The sequence below is a fragment of the Sarcophilus harrisii genome, chromosome 2, assembly GCF_902635505.1.
Source record: "Sarcophilus harrisii chromosome 2, mSarHar1.11, whole genome shotgun sequence".
NCBI classification, from domain to species: Eukaryota; Metazoa; Chordata; class Mammalia; order Dasyuromorphia; family Dasyuridae; genus Sarcophilus; species Sarcophilus harrisii.
The window spans coordinates 557,471,203-557,491,235 of record NC_045427.1 but is presented as its reverse complement, the minus strand read 5'-3'; the positions used below and the strand labels follow the sequence as shown (position 1 = coordinate 557,491,235).

At 33.8% G+C, this 20,033-nt stretch overlaps 1 protein-coding gene across 7 annotated transcripts in view; it reads right to left on the bottom strand.

Annotated features, from left to right (window-relative positions):
- The window catches only part of BTRC (beta-transducin repeat containing E3 ubiquitin protein ligase), a 198,990-nt gene that overhangs the window by 32,017 nt on the left and 146,940 nt on the right, over positions 1-20,033 (bottom strand). For all 7 annotated transcript variants that reach the window (XM_023496399.2, XM_012541720.3, XM_023496402.2 and 4 more), the window contains one exon: positions 2,213-2,444. In XM_023496399.2, coding sequence (XP_023352167.1) covers positions 2,213-2,444 — 232 coding nt within the window. The remainder of the gene's footprint in view (positions 1-2,212; positions 2,445-20,033) is intronic.

The window sequence follows — 20,033 nt, the reverse complement described above, 5'->3', positions numbered from 1 at the left end:
GTGATATGACCTGGAAATCTCCCCCATGTTCACTTAGTTGCCAAGTCTCCTCTATTTGACATCCACAATATATCTCACATCCATCCCTTTCTCTCTACTTTTAGTCCCTCACCGTTTACATCTTACCTGGACCATCCTAACCAGATGTCTTGCCTCTAGAAATCCTTTTCTCAAAATCCTTTGTCTCCATAGCTGCTATCTGATATTACCAACTGGACAGGTTTAGTCTTGTCATTCCCCTTTTCAAGAAGCTTTACTGGCCTACAGCTTATAGAATGAAAATGAGATTCTGCTGGTGTTTGAAGCTTTTCACAATTCTTTTCCAACTTATCTTTCAGACTGACTTTGTCACATGCACTTTCCATTCCAACCAAACCAGACTACTTGCTATTTCCCTCTTGGTACCAGTTGGTCCTCTTCTGGAATGCTCTCCCTCTTTCCTCTGACTTTTGGTTTCCCTAGCACTTTTTAAGGCTTTGTACAAATGTCACATCCTTATCTTTATCATTATTGTTATTGTTACCCTTTCCTAGGGCATAACCTCTTTTAAAAATTTAAAAAAAATTTTTTTTCTGGATATACATGTATATTAACTTTTTAAATACACATTTCTTTATGGATCATGTTGGGAGAGAAAAATCAGAACAAAAGGAAAAAAAAACATGGGGGGAACAGAAAAAAAAAAAGGTGAACATATCATGTGTTGATTTACATTCATTCTCCATAGTTCTCTTTCTGGATGCAGATGGCGTTTTGTATTCAGTTTATTGGGAATGGGTTAGATCACTGAACCACTGAGAAGAACCAAATAGGACATAAGCTTCCCAGGTACTCTTAGTACGTGGCCCACAATAGATATTTAACAAACTGAACAATAATTTTAGCAGCATCTTAGTGACTATTTATAGGATAAGTATAAGAATATTTTGTGTTTATATGCGTTTAGGGTGGTTGTTGTTGTTGTTGTTGTTTTTAAACTGGATAGGTCTTGCCATTAAAATTCTTTACCACCCATTCAATTCTATGTACTGAGGCTTCTGAAGAATAGTTGCCTATAAAAGAGCATGATTGCACTAATAAACCTTCTCTTGGCTGCTATTCTAATTCATAAGTGAGACAGAGTCATTCAAAGTTATTTCTCTTTACAGATCACATCAGAAGTTTTCTAAAGACTCATAGTTCAGAAGAGCTTCTTCTTTTCCCAATTCCCTCAGACACAAATTTTTGCTAAAAAAGAGAAAGAGAACACTAAGCTTTATTTTGTGTATTTTTTCTCTCTGGATCATATACACAAGTACATGCTCAAAATCAACCACCAATCAAATGTGTTTAATGCTACCAATTCTGAAAGTCAGTAAGAATTTATTTTCTATTTAATGAGAGATAAATTTACAAATTCAGCATCACAATGTTTACTTTCAAGATATGATTAAAACATATTTGATAAAATTAAACTTTTGGGGTTGAAAAACATCTTCATATTCTTCAGAGTAATTAATTCTTTAATATAGTTGAAATTTATTAATTTTTCAATATTAGTTTCTCTTTAAGAATTGATTTTAATGTAGTCACAATCTTTATATTTACCTAAGAGGATCATTTTCCAAAGTAATAATGCCTTTCCAGTATACTAGATTACTACCATTAAGCACTTAGCACAAAAGGAAAAAAAAATTTCCAAGACTCTCATAGCCTCCATATTTATATAGTTTTTCAATAGCTATTTGTTTACTAAGCACACTGAGGTTGTAAAACCTAGAGTTTACATATTTAACTTCATAACAAGACTCCTGAGATACCCTTATCAGATTTTCAGTTAAACATGTTTCCTATTCAATCCTGGAATTTATACTGGCTGCTGATCAAACTTATAAGAATTATTAATATACAACAAATACAACTTGAAACCAAGACTGCTTATAGATATGCCAGGCAAAACATTTCTTAAGATATGGTTGATGAATGAGGGCACAAAAAGGTCAAAGAGGATAAAAGAAACATTATTTTAAAACAAATTTTAAAATTATACTTTTGCTTTAAAGTGGCTAAGATAAAAGGGATAAGTTTAAAAATAAATATATTAAAATGAGGCAATGTTCAGATAAGAATCAAAGCCACTATAATGTTAGATATTATCGCTATCAAAGCTCTTTTTAAAAAAACAGCCTATCCCATAAAAAAATGTGTAATTTGCAAAAAACAGTATACATACCTGGCAAGGCAGTTATGAAATCTCTTTGTAGCATGGGTTTGAGGTATGAGTTTATGTGTCCATGCTGGTAGTGACACATCTGAGATATTAGATGTTCCACAAATTCTACCTGGTCAGACTCTGACCACTGTTCAAAATATTTGACGCATAACTCCTTCTCTTTCTCATAACTTGCAGAGAGTTTCCTTTGCTTGGGCACAATCATGCTGGAGGTGCCATTGGCAAGTTTTGTCTAAAGAGGGAAAATAAAAATAAATATAGGATATTATAAGCAAAACTCAGGAAAATTTACAACATTTTGGAAGGCATGTACCAGGCAAATATCAGAATGATGCATCTTATCATATCATTCTGTTAGTGATCAGATACTATGACATACTGTCATTGTCTGGAAAGGCACGAGGAAAACAATACCTGAACAGGGAATTAATTGCCTGTATTGCAATATGTAATAAGCTAAGAGAAACTATGATAAATAGGCCATAGAAGAGAATCATGTTTGAAAAATACAATTTTCTTTTTATCTTTGTGTTCTTAGTACACAGGGAAGACTTCTTGTAAATTGCAGGTGTTTAACAGATGTTTGTTGAATTGAGTTGAAAACATTTTAATAATCATTTTCTTAATAGTAAAGCAAGAAAACCTTTGAGTAAAGAAGGACCAATGTATATGCAAGGCTGTGATGAAACCCCTAATAAGTTTATATCAAAAACTCAAATCCTATCTTTCATGTTATCAAAAAGAAAGTCATTATTACTTTTATGAAAACCCCATTTCTATACTTTAAAAGTTTTACAATTTTGTCAATGTGAGTATTCTTTCTACTGATTTAAACTGCAATCCCTCTAAACTACAATAGACAGTTTTATGTTTGCTGTGGCTAAAAAGATGATCATGTAGAAGACTACAGGTGATAAGTCTCTTTGAGCTGCTTTTAAGATGATGGATCTATTCTGTTCCTAGATTGGTTATCTGAATGCCCTCAAACTTCATCACAATGCTTGATAGCAAATAGAGGTGACCCTAGATTCTCATAGGCTATGATGTAGAGTACTTCAAGCTGTGGTAGATAATTTCATCAACATCACATATAGTATTAAAACAATTTTTATTAGAATTAGTACATGGAAATTATCTAATGATATGTCTTTAACATACTACCATCTTTGAAGATTCGACTTTTTTAGATGGTACAATCAAACAATCTTTTAAAGTTATTTTGTTAAGTCTTTGGCATAATGCTAAAGGTAACATTAATTTTGGAGTTTAGAGGAGATACCTACTAAAATATATGTGATCAGATCACAGAGAAAGTAAGGAAAGCCAAGAAAATAACATACCCAATGGCTACAACAATGTAAGTGGAAAGAGCAATGACAACAAAATGAGGAAAAATGAATGTTGCAAAATTACAAAAAACAAGTATGGCCTCAAGGCAGCTGTAGCTTAGTGGAGAAAGCCTGAGTTCAAAACTAACTTCAAATACTTATTAGCTGCATAACCCTGAGTAATCACTTAACCTCTACCTCAGTTTCCATATCTATAAAATGAAGGAAATAATAAGCACTCGTCTTCCAGAATTGCTGGGAGGACCAAATTAAATAATATTGGTAAAGTGCTTACTTAGTACAGTGCCTGGCATACAGCAGGTAGTATAAATACTTATTTGCTTCTTGACCCAACTCCCTTCCCAAAGAAGAGCTAAATCTACTCCAATTCCCCTGCAGAGGTAGAAAGTCCACGAATGTGGAAAATTGCATATATTTTCTGTGCATTGATTGACTTTGCTGATTTCTCTTTCTCTTTTTTTCTTTAAAATATATTTCTTGTTATATAGGATAGCTCTTTAAGAGGAGGGGGGGAAAGATCCTGAAAGAACTTAAGGTGATGTAAAAACAGAAGATAGCAATAAAAACTTTTTAATAATGATGTTTGCATCTCAGATCATAAGTTCATGAAAGCAGGGACCACATCCTGTCTAAACTTTGTATCTCTTCTAGACCTATCACAGGGCTATACATATAGTAATCATTTAATAAGTAATTGCTGAATGAAAGGGAAATTGAAAAGAGAAAACCTGAGAAATGTTAGATTAAGATTTATAGCTAACAAATATAGTGAACTATATAATTCTTTTTTAAAAATTATTATAGCTTTTTATTTACAAGTTATATGCATAGGTAATTTTATAGCATTGACAATTGCCAAACCTTTTGTTCCAATTTTTCCCCTCCTTCCCCCATCCCCTCCCCAGATGGCAGGTTGATCAATACATGTTAAATGTTAAAGTATAAATTAAATGCAATATGAGTATACATGTCCTAGCAGTTATTTTGCTGTACAAAAAGAATCGAACTTTGAAATAGTGTACAATTAGCCTGTGAAGGAAATAAAAATGTAGGCAGACAAAAATATAGGGATTGGGAATTCTATGTAGTGGTTCATAGTCATCTCCCAGAGTTCTTTCGCTGGGTGTAGCTGGTTCAATTCATTACTGCTCTATTGGAACTGATTTGGGTGAACTATATTAATTCTGATTATATATCAATTTTTTTCCCTAAACAACACAAATATCTTTACTTCCCTTTATATCTATGCCTTTTGTTTTTTAAAAGATAGAATGGATAGAATTGCTATTTGTTACAATCTAGAATTCACAACTGCTTGATCAAAACCATTTAAGCATAGTGAATGTTAGTAACAAATTGCCAACTTAAGAATTATGCTGTTTATACTTCAAATTAGTTTTTTTTGTGTGTGTGTTTTGTTTTGTTTACCTCTGGGATTACACCTTGATTATCAGCTATCAGTATCATTAACAAATGAAACAGCTTTGGGATTTTACAAGCTTGCACAAATGTAACAATAGGGAAATAAGTTCAGGCTATACATTTACCTATGATGAACAAAGCCAAAGCATGACACTTTTCCTTTCCTTTCCTTTCCTTTTTTTAAATTAAAGCTTTCTAATTTTCTTTTTTCTTTCTTTCTTTCTTTTTTTTTTTTGCTGAGACAATTGGGTGTAAGTGACTTGTTCAAGGTCACACAGCTAGGAAGTGTTATGTGTCTGAAGCTACATTTGAACTTGGGTCCTCCTGACTTCAAGGCTCTATCCACTGCGCCACCTAGCTGCCCCCTACTTTTTAATTTTCAAAAGATATGCATGGATAATTTTTCAACATTAACCCTTGCAAAACTTTGTGCTCCAATTTTTCCCCTCTTCCCCTCATCCCCTCCTCTAGATAGCAACTAATTCTATGTATGCATACATATTTATACAATTACCTTGCCACACAAGAAAAATCAAATCAAAAAGAAAAAAAATGAGAAAGAAAATAAAATGCAAGCAAACCACAACAAAATGAGTGAAAGTACTATGTTGTGAACTATACTCAGTTCCCACAGTCCTCTCTCTGGATGTAGATGGTTCTCTTCATCACAAGATCATTGGAAATGGTCTGAATCATCTCATTGTTAAAAAGAGCCACATCTATCAGAACTTGATCATCATATAATCTTGTTGTTGCCATACACAATGATCTTCTGCTTCTGCTCATTTCATTTAGCATCAGTTCCTTTAAGTCTCTCCAGGCCTCTCTAAAATCATCCTGCTGGTCATTTCTTACAGAACAATAATATTCCATAACATTCATATACCATAATTTATTAAACTATTCTCCAACTGATGGGCATCCACTCAATTTCCAGTTTCTTGCCACTACAAAAAGGGCTGCTACAAACATTTTTGCACATGTGGATTCCTTTCCTTTTTTTATGATCTCTTTATATCATCAGCCCAGTAAAAATACTGTTGGATCAAAGGGTATGCACAGTTTAATAGTCCTTTGGGCATAGTTCCAAATTTTTCTCCAGAATGGTTGGATTACTTCACAACTCCATCAACAATGTATTAGTGCCTCAGTTTTCTCACATTTTCTCCAATATTCATCCTTGTTCAAGCATGACACAAACAAATCAACAATTAGTTTCTGAAAATGAATTAACTGAAGAAGTTATTAATTTCCTAACTATTCCTTTCACTAGACCTATAGTCATCACATCCTCAGGACTGGATATATACCCTGTAAGACTATATGATGTGCATTCCTTAGAACCAAACTTATTGACCACTGCAAATTAATTGACCCTAAACATGATCAAGCAGACCAGTAAACAAAACAGAAAGGCTATACTGTTTTGAACACTGATTCATTATCACTCATTGTATAATATGCCATGTTATTTATTTATATCCAACAAGAATGGCTCATTTCATTTTCAAGTAGAAGTTGCACTTGTGTAAAGATTTCTGGTAGTAAAAGATCTATAATATTCCCTGATACAGTTTTTCTTAAATACATAAAGTAAATATAGTAAAAAAGCTTGGTCTACAGTTAAAAAATAAAATCCCCAAATTTCAATTTGAGGATTTCTGAAAACCCACTAGGGCAAAATGAAAAAGTTCAGTTATTAAGAAACCAACAGGCTGTATATTAGATTGCGTGTGTGAGAGGGTAATGGTTACCAGAGGTGGTAGAATTGATTTGGTTTCCCCAGAAAAAGCCTGATGACTCAACCACTTGTGTGGAAGTCCCCAGGAAAGCTGACAAACTGCCTCAGCTTAATAGTAACAGTAACTATCTGCTCTGGCTGTCAACCCTTCCTCCCTTCTACAACATATCATCTTCTTCTTCTCCTCCTCCTCCTCCTCCTCTTTTCTTAAAAATCAATATGTAGCTTTATAAAAAAAAAAAAAAAAACAAAACCCACCACCACATGTCAGATGAAGTAAACAAACTGGAAGCTAAATAATTATAGAACTGTCCTCGAGATCAGGGGTTGGCAAATAGCAGAAGGTCAAAGCCCACCAGCAGTCTTTTTTTGTACAATCAGTAAACTAAGAATGATTTTTACATTTTAAAATACAGTGAAATTTTATTTGAAAATGTAAAAAACATTTTTAGTTCAATGGCTTACAAAACCATCCTGCATTTGGCCATTTGGTCATAGTTTGCTGATTGCTGCTCTGGATAAAGCAGTATTCAAGGGTTAATATATTATTACATACATCACTTTCAAAATGACCAAAGAGTTTCTTCTAGCTGTAGCTCTGCTATTGTAAGGAGAAACTGGTTTGGATTGTGACTACAGTACCCTTCTACCACTGTTAAAGAAGTATGCTGATTTTGTGAATTTACAGTAACATACACTTTGGAACAGGAAGGATTTTAATGTTTATCAAGTTCCACATCTGACAAATAAAGAAACTGAAGCTTTACAAGGTCAAACAGATAGGAAATAATAGACTCAGGATGGGGGAATCAGGGATGAATAAATGTCATTTAATCATTAAAACACATAATGACCAACTACTATACAGAGGAAAAATTCAGAAAAGTGAAAGGCATAAAAGAATAATTAATGCATGATGTTATATCCAAGATCATAATTTAATTCAGGAGCCTATGATACAGTAGTTTGTTTGCAAAGTGGAATAATAAAAATAAAAATAGGTAATGGTACCTTCTACAGAACAGAACTCATTCAATATTTGTTAAATTTTGAATAAATATTTCATATTTGTATGCCAGCATTTTATAGTTTATAAAGTACTTTCCTAGCACAGAATCATAGCTCTGGAATTTAAAGGGGCTTAAGATGCTGTCTGTGCCACTCAGGAACTAGACAAGAATCTTCTTTGGTCATTCTGTTTTTGCCTAAAAATCTAAAATAAGGAGGAAAGCTTTACTTCTCCAACATTATTTTTGGATACTTCATGGTTAGGATTTTTCCCCATACATTTAACTTTAGTTTTGCTTCTTGGAAACATCCATGCACAGATCTTAATGCAAAAGAATTCTAATTTTTCTATAACAACACTACCTTATTCTGGATTTCAGTATCCTCATTTGCAAAATGGAGGGGATAGACTAAATGATTTTTAAAGTTCTAGACCTATGATCCTATAATTCTGTGTCTTTCCCTAAATCTTTACTTCTTTGGGTAAAATGTTTTCAGTTTCTTTACCCCATCATATACCATGATCTTGAGACCCTTTATTTCCTAGTTGCTCTCTATTGGACACAATTCAGTTTATCAATGTCCTTCCCAAGCTGTGGTGCCCAGAGCTAAAAATAGTACCTAAGATGCGGTCTGACAGCACATAGTGAAGTAGGACTATCATCTGCCTGATGTTGGAAATAATGCCTTTTAATGAAGAGTAAGAACAAGTTAGCTTTTTTTGATGGCCTTGTTAATGTAACTCTTGATACTGAGCTGCTATTTTAGTAGAATCACAAGATATTTTACAGATGGTTGTATTCTCACGACTTCTTCATTTGCTATTTATGAAGTAGATTATTTGAATCCAAATGTAAGATTTTACATTTGCCCCCGTTAAATATCATCTTATTGGATTTAGCCCAACAGTGTGGCTTGTTCAGATCTTTTTAGATCCTATTATACAAAACATTAGCTGATTCTCCTGGCTTTGGTTTGACTACAGTTTTGAAAAGGATGTCTTGGGGGCTGCTGATTGACTGATGGACCTATTTCTTTTTCTAAGTTATTTCGGCAAAAATTACAAAGAGCACAAGGCCAAGCCCAAGGCCAACATATTCTAATATGCTTGGAATGAGCTACTCCAGACTTCTACTAATGTTTTTTAAAATTACATTAGTTTTTCATAATTTGTTGATGAAGCAGTTTGTATACTACTTCTTCTTCCAGGTTTTCACTATTCTTGGATATTTTCTGGAAATCTACCAGAAATTGAAGTCAATCTCAATAGCCAATAGTTTGTAGACTCCAGTCTTGATCAAACTTGGAACAATACTTGTTCTTCTTCAGTTCTTTGGTATCTCTCTCAATCTTTATAATCTTTCAAAAAAATCAATCATATTAACAGGCAACATAGCTGAGTAGACAGAAAGCTGCTCATGGGAAGACCAAGATTCAAATTTTGCTTGTGATATATGTGGTTTGAGTTTGGGCAAGTTATTTAACCTCTCAGTTTCCCAGGCAACTCTTTCAAAGTTTCAGAACAGATGCTGATCTCCACTGATAGTTTCCTCACCAAGAGTTCTTCTATAGCTATGGAAAAACACAAGTCCAGATTTTGACTGAAAAATCAACTAACCAAATTAATTATAGTGGTTTAGTAATCATAATTCTGGTTTTTTCAGTACAAGGCTAGATAGAAAGTAAGGACTGAGAAAGAGTCAAACTTCATAATGTATGTATGACATTTTGATCAAATTTGCAGATGACATAAAGCTAGGAGAGACAACTACCCCACTGGATGACAAAGTCAGGATACAAAATGGTAGGAACTAGCTACAACATTGAGCTGAAATTAATAAGATGTAATTTAATAAAGGTAACAGTAAAATCTTTGGGCTGAAAAATCAACAAATATAGAACAGAGGGAATATTGACTAGATACAGTTTATCTTAAAAAGATCTTGAAATTGTAGGGGAATATAAATTCCTAGGCCATCCTCTTATAAGATCTATAAAGAAAGACTGGAAGGTTAAGACAAAAGGCTGAATTAGACTGATTATGCAGAAGAAAGGACAATGACCTAAAAGTGGGTTTATGCCCTTTAATATTCACAACTTTAAGTAATTAAAAATGAAGTGAGAGTCTAAAGGAGTAATTTAATTATTCTTTTACCACCCAAACAGCAGTTGTTAGAGAAGAGAAATGTTGAGGAAACTGGTACAGGTTTCTAGACATGTATATTAGTTTTCTTTGTGAGATTACTCCATTAATATTTTAACAGCTCCTACAACAGATGATTATATATTAGGTAAACTCATAAGCATGTCAAATCTGATTAATAAGTATAGAAGACAGGGAGGCATCAGAAAAAGAAATGTTCACATTAAATTAACATCTTGAGTAATTTTCAGGAATCAACCAGGAAAGTTTGATTTCTTTCTACTTTTTAAAAACAAAAAATATCAGAAAACATACAACTGCCCTAATATGAAATCATTAAAGATGATAAATGCTAGAAAAGTCTTTCACATATCTTTTTCCTGTTGATTCATTATAAGGAAAATCTTATAATTAAAAAAAATTAAAATAATGCCATCATTTGGATTCTTTATTGGGTTTTGTGATAGCCAAAGGTATATAGGACAGGCATCTAAAAATTTTTAAGTTTCAAAGGAAAGCCAATTATTTCCTTAGTAGGTTCTCTCATGCAACTTTATAGCTTCCAGGGTGATAGGTTCTTTTGTTCTAAACTAAAAAACTCACAGTGGTTTAATTTACTGCTGCATTATTATAGCTACTAACTACTCACACCTCCAAGGCTGGTAAACTCACTGATCTAGACAGTGCTACCTTAAAAGGATTTTTGGATGGGTCCTAGTGAAGGGAGAAAAAAAAAAAGGACATAATGTTTAATTATAAGAAATGATTGAAATAGGCACAGACATACCCCGGGTGCCTCTGCACTGCAGCAAGCTCTAAACTTGTTATCGTTAATGGTTTAAATTTCACTGTGCTAATCATTTCAGGACACAAGCCTTTCTTGATAATCTAATGAATTATTCCAACATCCTTCAGCAAAAAAAAAATCCTCCATGACAGCACTAATTACAAGACGTTTTCCCAGTGCTTATGTAAAATATGACAGAGCAGCAGCTTAGGGAATTGCAGAAAACTGCTTCTAATTTCCACTGAGAAACTGACAAACACCTCTCTTTCATCTCTCCCAGCTCTCAAGTAAGATTTAACTTTCTCATTTAGTTAATTACCGAGTGAGGATCATCATTTCCCCGGATCGGAGCGGCACAGAGCCTTTATCGTGTTAACTTGTGAACTTGATCGATGGCTGCTGCTAAAACTTAATAACTTCACCCCCTGGCAAATTGTAAGATAAATATAATAGGAGAAACTCTGACAGTAAAAACCTGCCAGAAATGAGCGCTGTGTTTATGTTTCTTTGCAGGCAGCAAAAAAACAACCGACAGCTTATTACTGGGTGCGTGTTACTTATATTTAAAAGACTCCAGGCAGTTAACTTGCTGCGTACTGTTCAAACTTTGCTCACAAGAAGAAAAAAACGAAGAAAACCTCAGTGAAATCTACATGGAAGAGTAGGGAAGCAAAAATTGAAAAGTAACAAATTATTAAGTCATGTTTAGGTGTAAATTTTTAAAATGCTTTGATTTAGCATTTATAAAATATTCCAGCAAGTGATAAAGTTAAGTGATAAACGCCTTAAAGGAGAAAAAAAAAAGATCCTGAACTTTTAAGCCTTTGTAAAAGCTATCACTGGAGTCAACGCAGGAGAGAATTTTTGCAGCACTGAGATTTTCCAAAGACTATGAGTCCATGTCTGAAGAATTCAATTAACTGTAGTATTCCTAGATCTCTGGCATCTCAAAAAACCCCCAGGGCTAGAAAATCATTCACTGACTATACTATTTAACCCTTTCAGTGCCCTTCTCTATTCAGAAAAGTATCAGGCTGCCAAGAATACTTACTCTGAAATCCTGTTTCACTTTTCCTATTCAAATTACCCATTCCAAAGGGTTGTAACAGCAGTCTTTTTGTTAAGTGCATATATGGATGCAGGAATTTAAATTTTAATTGAGGTAGAACTGGTATCCTAGTCTGGTATCCATCTATATACCATTCTAACCAGGAAACTTAAGTTTTATGCTCTTTATGGTGAATGGCATACAAGGACAGAAAATATAATAGTAACTATAAACAAAAAAGTTTAACCTCACTAGAAATGAAAAATAGTAGAGTGTTTTGCTTAATAAAGACCCCTTCTGAGTATTTATGGAATATAAGAACCCTAAAATAACTTTGCTGATAAGGCTCTAAATTTTCAGGTTTGCTTACTCTACATAAATATTAAATCTAAGAGTGGAAGGCTCTTAGGCCACTAGCCTAGAAAAAGGTAACCTAGCTGTTTGGAATGAGCAAAAATATGACAGGGATTCAAGGGCCTTATGTTCGTTAGATACTATACCATGTAGATTGAAATGATTTAAGGATAATGTTGGCACCTAAGAAAAAAAACAAAAGACATTAGTGGGCCACCATTTTTTAACTTATAGGTCAGAGAATGGAAAAGCCAGAGCGCATTCCTTTGCATTCTACATGTATATTTCCCTCTCCCCCAGATGGCAAGCAGTCCTATACATGTTAAATATGTCATAGTATATCCTAGATACAATATATGTGTGGAGAACTGAACAGTTCTCTTGTTGCACAGGAAGAATTGGATTCAGAAGGTAAAAATAAGAAAATTGAGAAAAACAAAAATGCAAACAGTTTATATTCATTTCCCAGTGCTCTTTCTCTGGGTGTAGCTGCTTCAGTCCATCACTGATCAATTGGAACTGAATTAGATCTTCTCTTTGTTGAAGAAATCCATCAGAATACATCCTCATACAGTATCGTTGTTGAAGTATATAATGATCTCCTAGTTCTGCTCATTTCATTTAGCATCAGTTCATGTAAGTCTCTCCAAGCCTCTCTGTATTCATCTTGTTAGTCATTTCTCACAGAACAATAATATTCTTTAACATTCATATACCACAATTTACCCAATCATTCACCAATTGATGGGCATCCATTCATTTTCCAGTTTCTAGCCACTACAAACAGGGCTGCCACAAACATTTTGGCAATACGTTATTATCCCTTTTTGAGAATTAAAAGGATTTTATAATAAGTATATCACGTCAGCAATACATTGAAGGAATGATCACTGGAAATCAGCAATGGCTTCAAAGTGGGGACAGTTCTAAGACAATTCAGATAGGTCCACCTTAGCATTGGGGCCATTAGAGATGGGCCATTGCATCTCAGAAGTTCTTCCTAAATGTGACAAAGTGACAATTTGTAGGTATAGGTACATAACAAAAAGCAGGTGATAGGTATCTCCTTCCCCACTACAGCCTCCCCCAACACTGCTTAATAAGCAGGGCTGGGAACAATGGGTAATTAAGTCAATATAAGTTTCAACATGATATATATGCCATTAATATTCTTTTTTCCCCCCAAAAAAGTATTTAATAGTATTTTTTTTCCCAATTACATGTAAAGACGTAATTTTCAACATCAAGACTTGGAGCTCCAAATTTTTCTCCCTCCCTCCTTCACAAGACAACAAGTAATGTGATATAGCTTATACATGTGCAATCATGTAAAACATATTTCCACATTAAGGACTTACTTTTTGTTTAAAAATATGCTAGGAAAAAACATGCCAGACAATAGTTTGGCAGAAATTAGGTTTAGATCAACACTTCACACCATTCACCAAGATAAGCACCAAACAGATACATGAAATACATAAATAGTTGTATAAACAAAAACAGTTAAATAGAGAAACAAGATTAGACATTATATTTCAGATCAATGGATAGGAAAGTATTCATGAATAAACAAGTGGTAGAGAAGATCAAGATAAAATGGACAATTCTGATTATCTAAAACTAAAAAAAAATTTTTTCCCCAAAAATTTAATGTAAAATTAGAAGGGAAAAAATTAATTGAAAGGGGATAATACCTCTTTGCAACAAGTTTTTTTCTGATTATGAGAATGGGAAATTTTCAAAGGAAGAAATTCAAGATATTAACAATTCCATGAAAATATGCTCTAAATTACTAATAATTTGAGAAATACAAATGAGGTTTTCCTTCCCTTTCTTCCCCCCACCCCCATACCTATAAGACAGGCAAAAATGACGAGAAGAAAACCACAGATGTTGGAGGGTTACTGGAAAACAGGTATACTAGTGCACTATCGGTAAACTATAAATTAGTGTATCCATTCTGGAAAGCAATTTGGAACTATGCTTAGAGAGTTACCAAACTGTGTATACTTTGAATCAACTATACTATTATATCACTATGAGGTCTAAATAGTTCCCCCCAAAAATGAGAGGAAGAAATAAGCTATCTGTATGAAAAAATTTATAGCAACTCTTTTCATGTAAATAAAAACTGGAAATTGGGGTTGTGTCTGTGTTCTATTGTGAAATAGCTAAGTAGATTAACATATAATATTATTATGTCACAAGCAATGATGGCATTGATAGAAAAAGTTAAGAAGATCTTTACTAACTGATACAGAACAATGTGAGCAGAAGAGAACAATTTATATAAATATAACAATATAGAGAAAAAAGAACTTTGAAAGTTTTAGAATTTTGATCAACTTAATGATAAGACATAAGGTCAAAAGAATGAAGATGAAACATTATTTACCTCTTGACTGAAAAGTAATGAACTTAAAACGTGAAAATTATGAGGGGAGAGGAAAAGATGGGATAATATTGGCCTTTTATTAGACTATGGGACTGTTTTTTTTTTTAGGTATTCAAAAATTTTTGCTCATGTTTCTTTGAGAAAAAGAGGAGAAGGTAGTGGAAAAGATAGAATAAATTACTTGTTATTGAAAAATAAATGTAAAAAACTGTTGCAAAAAAAAAAAAAAAAAAAAAAAAAAAAAAGCAAGCGCAAATTGAATAACCCAGGCCCACCACTGAAAGATTGTACCGTAATCAGTGAAAGCTAGAATGAGATGGGGGTCTTAGCTTTCTTGGCCAGCAAGTGTACTGCAGCAGCTTTCATGATTACCCCATTCACTTGTGAATCATGAATCACACTATGGTTGCAGAGGCATACAATATGGCAGTTAAATCAACACATCAAAGCTAAAGCAGTTTATTTTGTAATTGTCAAATGAATGTCACATCTTAGGCACAAATGGTCTAAATTCAGCTTGACTGGATATGACCCAAGGTTACTGACAAAAGGAAAAAAAAAGTATTAAAAACGACTAATTTTCTTTCTCTTTAGAGTTTTCTTTCAATGACATCAACTTCATTATAACATGCAATATTATTAACATTTCTTGTAGAAAGCCAGAAGCTGATTCTGGAGAATCAGGATTACATGTTAAGATGACTATACTTACAGTCTATGACAAGTCTGAGTCCCAAGAGGATAAAAAGAAAGAAAACATGAGTATATAAGGGGCTTAATGTTACTAAGATCACCTTATTTAAATGGAACAGCAGTAATGCTTGTTGGACAAACAGTTCCTCTCCCACACTGCTAAACAATAAACATCAAAAGGGAGAGGAGATGAAAAACTATTTTCTTAAACCACTACTTAATGTTTTAGGCGGGCTAATAAAGTTTAATTGTCCAGAATCTGGTTGCTCTTTCTGTATAACTTTCTCTGATAGAGGTTGCTCATCTGGATGTTAAATGATGTTAATATTACTAAAATAAAATTTCTGTGATGGGAGAAAGTTTAAAGTAAGAGTTTTATCTCTCCCACTATATCCTCCCTTTGTTTTTAGCTTTATGAAGTTTACTTCTCCTGTAAATAATAGTGAAGGAATCTTTGGTTGCCAGAGGAAAGTATAAAAACCTTGTTGAACCATTTTTATTCAGCAGAACTTGATAATATGGAAAAATAAAAAAAATTATATTTATGTATAATGAAAAAAAGTTTTTCCTCCTTCTTGCCCTGCTGATTCTCATTAAAAACAAGAAGATAACCCATTAAGGAATTTTAACACCTAGGTAGAACTTGATCATTGAAGAAAGCTTTGGAAAGTACATCTAAAACCAGGATTAGGAAAGAGAAGATTTGGATTGGTGTTTCAAGAAGCCAACTCAGCTTTCTTAAAGAAATTCAGCTCTTTCCAAATGCTTGTTAATGCATGTTAAATGCGGCAGGAAATAATCCTTTGAGGCAGGCAACACAGGACTCTGAGCTGCACTGAATGAAGTAAATGACTTGTGACTTCTGAAGTCTTGGTTATCTGCAGGTAAAACTTTAATAACCCTTGGAACATCAAGGGACTAAAGTCATTTCTCTCTGGAATTCTTAGGTAATTATTTTCTTAATTTATCCAGGAAAAACTTGGTTTGGATACAGCATGTTTTTTAGAAGTAGAGATCAAAATAACTTGCTCAAATCCACACAACTTAGTATGGGTTGAGACTAAAACCCCCAATGTACTTGATGCTACTGACTTTACAGATTTTTCTGGAATAAAACTTGTGCTTTTCTTTTCAAGTTAATGACTGGAATATAGTACAGATGCCCAATGACTAAAACTTTTACTAATAAGCTAAGAGAGCTCCCCTAAAGAACATTGCTGACATTGAAGACAATGTTCAATGTTATCCTGGTAGAAGTTATCACAGAATTCTAAGTCGCCTAGTTCGATCATTGTGATGGAGTTAATTACTCCCCTTTTCACCATAATCCACTCTATAATATTATCCACAAGTGGTAACCTCAACTTTGCTAATGGTATTGTGAGGAGTCTAATACTTCCCACAAATAGTGATAATTTTCTTAACATCAAATTTAAGTCTGCCACTTTTCAAATTCTGCTGAAGGATTCTACAATCCTACCTTCAAAGGATAAGCAAAACAAACCCATTCTTTCTTCTATATGATGGTCTTTGAAATAATTGAAGACAACTGTCAGAGTCTGTCTCTGGTTCTCCTCTTTAGGATAAATATCCCCAACTTGTTCTAATGACCTTCATGTACAGCACCATCTCAAGGAATTTCATCATGCTTGTCACTGTCTTCCAGACTCTATAGTTTATCAACATTTGTTTTAAATAAATGATGCTCAAAGGTAACATGATATTCCATACATGGTCTGACCAGCACAGAGATCAGCAAACCTGTTTATTAGTCCTGAACATGCTACCTCTTAATGCAGACTAAAAACAAGCTTTCTTGGCACAGGTGATTCATATTTAACCTTGTGTTCCACTGAACCCTCTAGATCTTTGGGCAAAATGGTGGCTAAATATACATCCCTCATTTCATGTTTGTGAAGTTTTTTTTTTTTTTAGCCCAAGTAAAAGACTTTCTATTTATCCCTATTAAAAAGAATTTTAATAGCGCCAATATATTAGCTAGCCCTTTCAGTTTTGTCTCATTTGCAGATTTGATAAGTATACTGTCTTTGGATTTTTTTTTTTCCAGTCATGTCCGACTGTGACTCTTTCTGGAATTTTCTTGGCAGAGATACTAGAATGGTTTGCAAATTCCTTTTCTAGCTCATTTTACGATGAGAGAATTGAATCAAATAGAGTTAATTGACTTGTCCAGGGTCACAGAGGATGCTGTTTAATCCCAATCAATAGTAAAAATATTGAAGAGTGTAGGGTTAAGCATAAATCCCTGGAATATTTCATTAGTGATCTTCTTCCAAGATGATAGTTAAGCATAAATGATTATTTCTCTTTGGGTCTGGACATTTAATAAATTTTTTTTCCTTACTATTATCTAGCCCATATTTTTTCATATTTTTCACAATAGCATTAGAGACAGTCAAACAATTTGCCCAGGTGGAGTAAAACTCCAGCTCTCACTGGTTTAGAAATCTAGTAATAGTGTCAAAAAAAGGAAGCAAAATTAATTTATCATGTTCTGTTCTTGATGAATTCAGGTTGGATAGCTGTGATTCTTATTTCCTTTTCTGGATATTAACTAACCATCTTTAAAAAATATTTTGCAATTCCAACAGACTTCAGGTGAAAAGTACCATCTACATCCAGAAAGAGAACTATGGAGACTGAATCAGAATATATATATTTTCACCTTTGTTGTTGTTTGCTTATTTTTACATCCAGAAAGAGAACTATGGGGACTGAATGTGGATCAAAACATATATTTTCACCTCTGTTGTAGTTTGCTTGTTTTTTTTTTTTTCCTTTCTTATTTTTTCCCCTTTTGATCTGATTTTTCTTGTGCAGCATGACAAACATGGAAATATGTTTGAAAGAATTGCACATGTTTAACGTATATTGGATTGCTTGCTGTCTAGAAGAGGGGGGGAATAAGGAAGAAAAAAAATCTGTTAACAAGGTTTTGCAGTGGTGAATGTTGAAAACTATCTTTGCATATGCTTGAAAAAATACTATTAAAATAAAATTTTTTGCAAGAAATTAAAGTCAAGAGTAAGAACATATAGTTTATAGGCTTTATTCTCTTGCCATTTTAAAAACTGTGACACATGTCCTTCTGCAAGGCTCCTCCTCCATGATCTTTCAGAGAAATGGCAGTGGTTTGGAAATTATACTTGGCATCCTGGGATGAATTTACCAGAGTTTAGAGAGTTGAACTCTTTCAGGGATGGTCAATAAATCAGTAAGCCCATAAAATTATTAAGCACCAACTATATGCCAGGAACTGTGCTAAGCACTAAAGATACAAAGAAAGGGAAAAGAGAGCCCCTTCCCTAGAATGGGGGAAGACAATGCTTAAAAAAAAAAAAAAAAAAAAAAGGCTGACAAACAGGGGTTTGGAGGTAGGTAAAGAAAGGGTACCTGATGGGAGGTAAAGGGAGGAGAGGGGGAAATAATAAAGATCTTCAGCCAAGTGGGAAATGAAATGGATACACTGGGCTTCTTCATTAATGGAGGAACTGAGTGACCATCTCTGATATCCACCCTCTATTCTCTCCAATCACAAGGAAAAGTTCCAGAGCCAGAAAGTACCAAGGAGGTATGAGTTTCAAAGGTGATATGATCTTGAAGGAAGATGAGTTAGGGGAAACAAAATAAAATCTAAGAATTAAGCCAGGTGCTACATATTCTCTAAATAATTGCCTACTTATATGAGTATGAAATCCCAAATAACCATTTCTGTTCCAATACAAAGATTATTCACCTTGAAAGAGGAAACAGAAGCAGAACAAGAGTTGAACAACTTTATCTTCTCTCTGGTATCTATGATCTCCCCTTATTTTTTCTTTGATCCTCTTTCCCACAAATTAATAAATGCCTTTTGTTATCTCTAGGTTTTTGTTTTGTTTTGATTTTTTGCTAGCCTCAATTGACTTTGTATTTTAGTGCTCCTGAAACGATTTTTCCAGGACCACATCATACTTTTGTTAATAACGCTGCTCTCATTTCTAACTTCGGGATGTGTCTTAAAATAATAACAACAACAAAAACTAGGTTGGTTGATGAGTGAAGTTCCCTGGTACCTACCCTGTCCATTTCAGACCACTACTTTTACTGCTCAGAATTGTGACTTCAGAATGTTGTTCAAGAGATTCTATCTTCACTATATCTCTTGCATTCTTACTCTTTTATCCACTCACCTTGCCTTTGATCAAGTCTCAGCTCCTATTATCTCTCATGTGGATTATGGGGTAATAGCTTCCTAAAAGCTCTTCCTATTTCCAGTTTTTCCCTTCTGTAATCTATCCTAACCACAGCTATCAAAGTGATTTCTGAAAAGTCCCAACTCTGATCAGATCTCTTATCTGCTCAAACTCCAATATTCCTTAACTGTCTTTAAAATCAAATATAAACAAACTTCTCCCTTTGCCTTGTAAAGTCCTTAACAATCTGGATCTACCTTAACTTTCCAACTTCATACATTATTCCTTCCCATACTCCAAATAGCTGAATTGGCCTTCTTGCTGTGTGTCATACATTATACTTCATCTCCCACTTGTGCCTTTGTACTAGCTGCCTCTCATGCCTAAAATTCATGACCACAATTCCACCTGTTAAAATTCCTTATTTTCTTTACTACTACTTCATACTATCTTTTACTACATGACTATTTTCCTATCCTCCCTTCAGCTGAAATACCCTTACTCTCAAAAAACCATCTTGTATATATCTTGCATACATTACATATAGGTTTATTTGTGTTCAGACTGTCTCTGAAAGAAAGAAAACTGCTTCTTTTTTGGGGTGGGTGGTCATCCCATCAAAGTTTGTATATATGTACTCCTTCTATCTGACCTAATAGTAATTCAGTTTTTAAGAATTAAAATG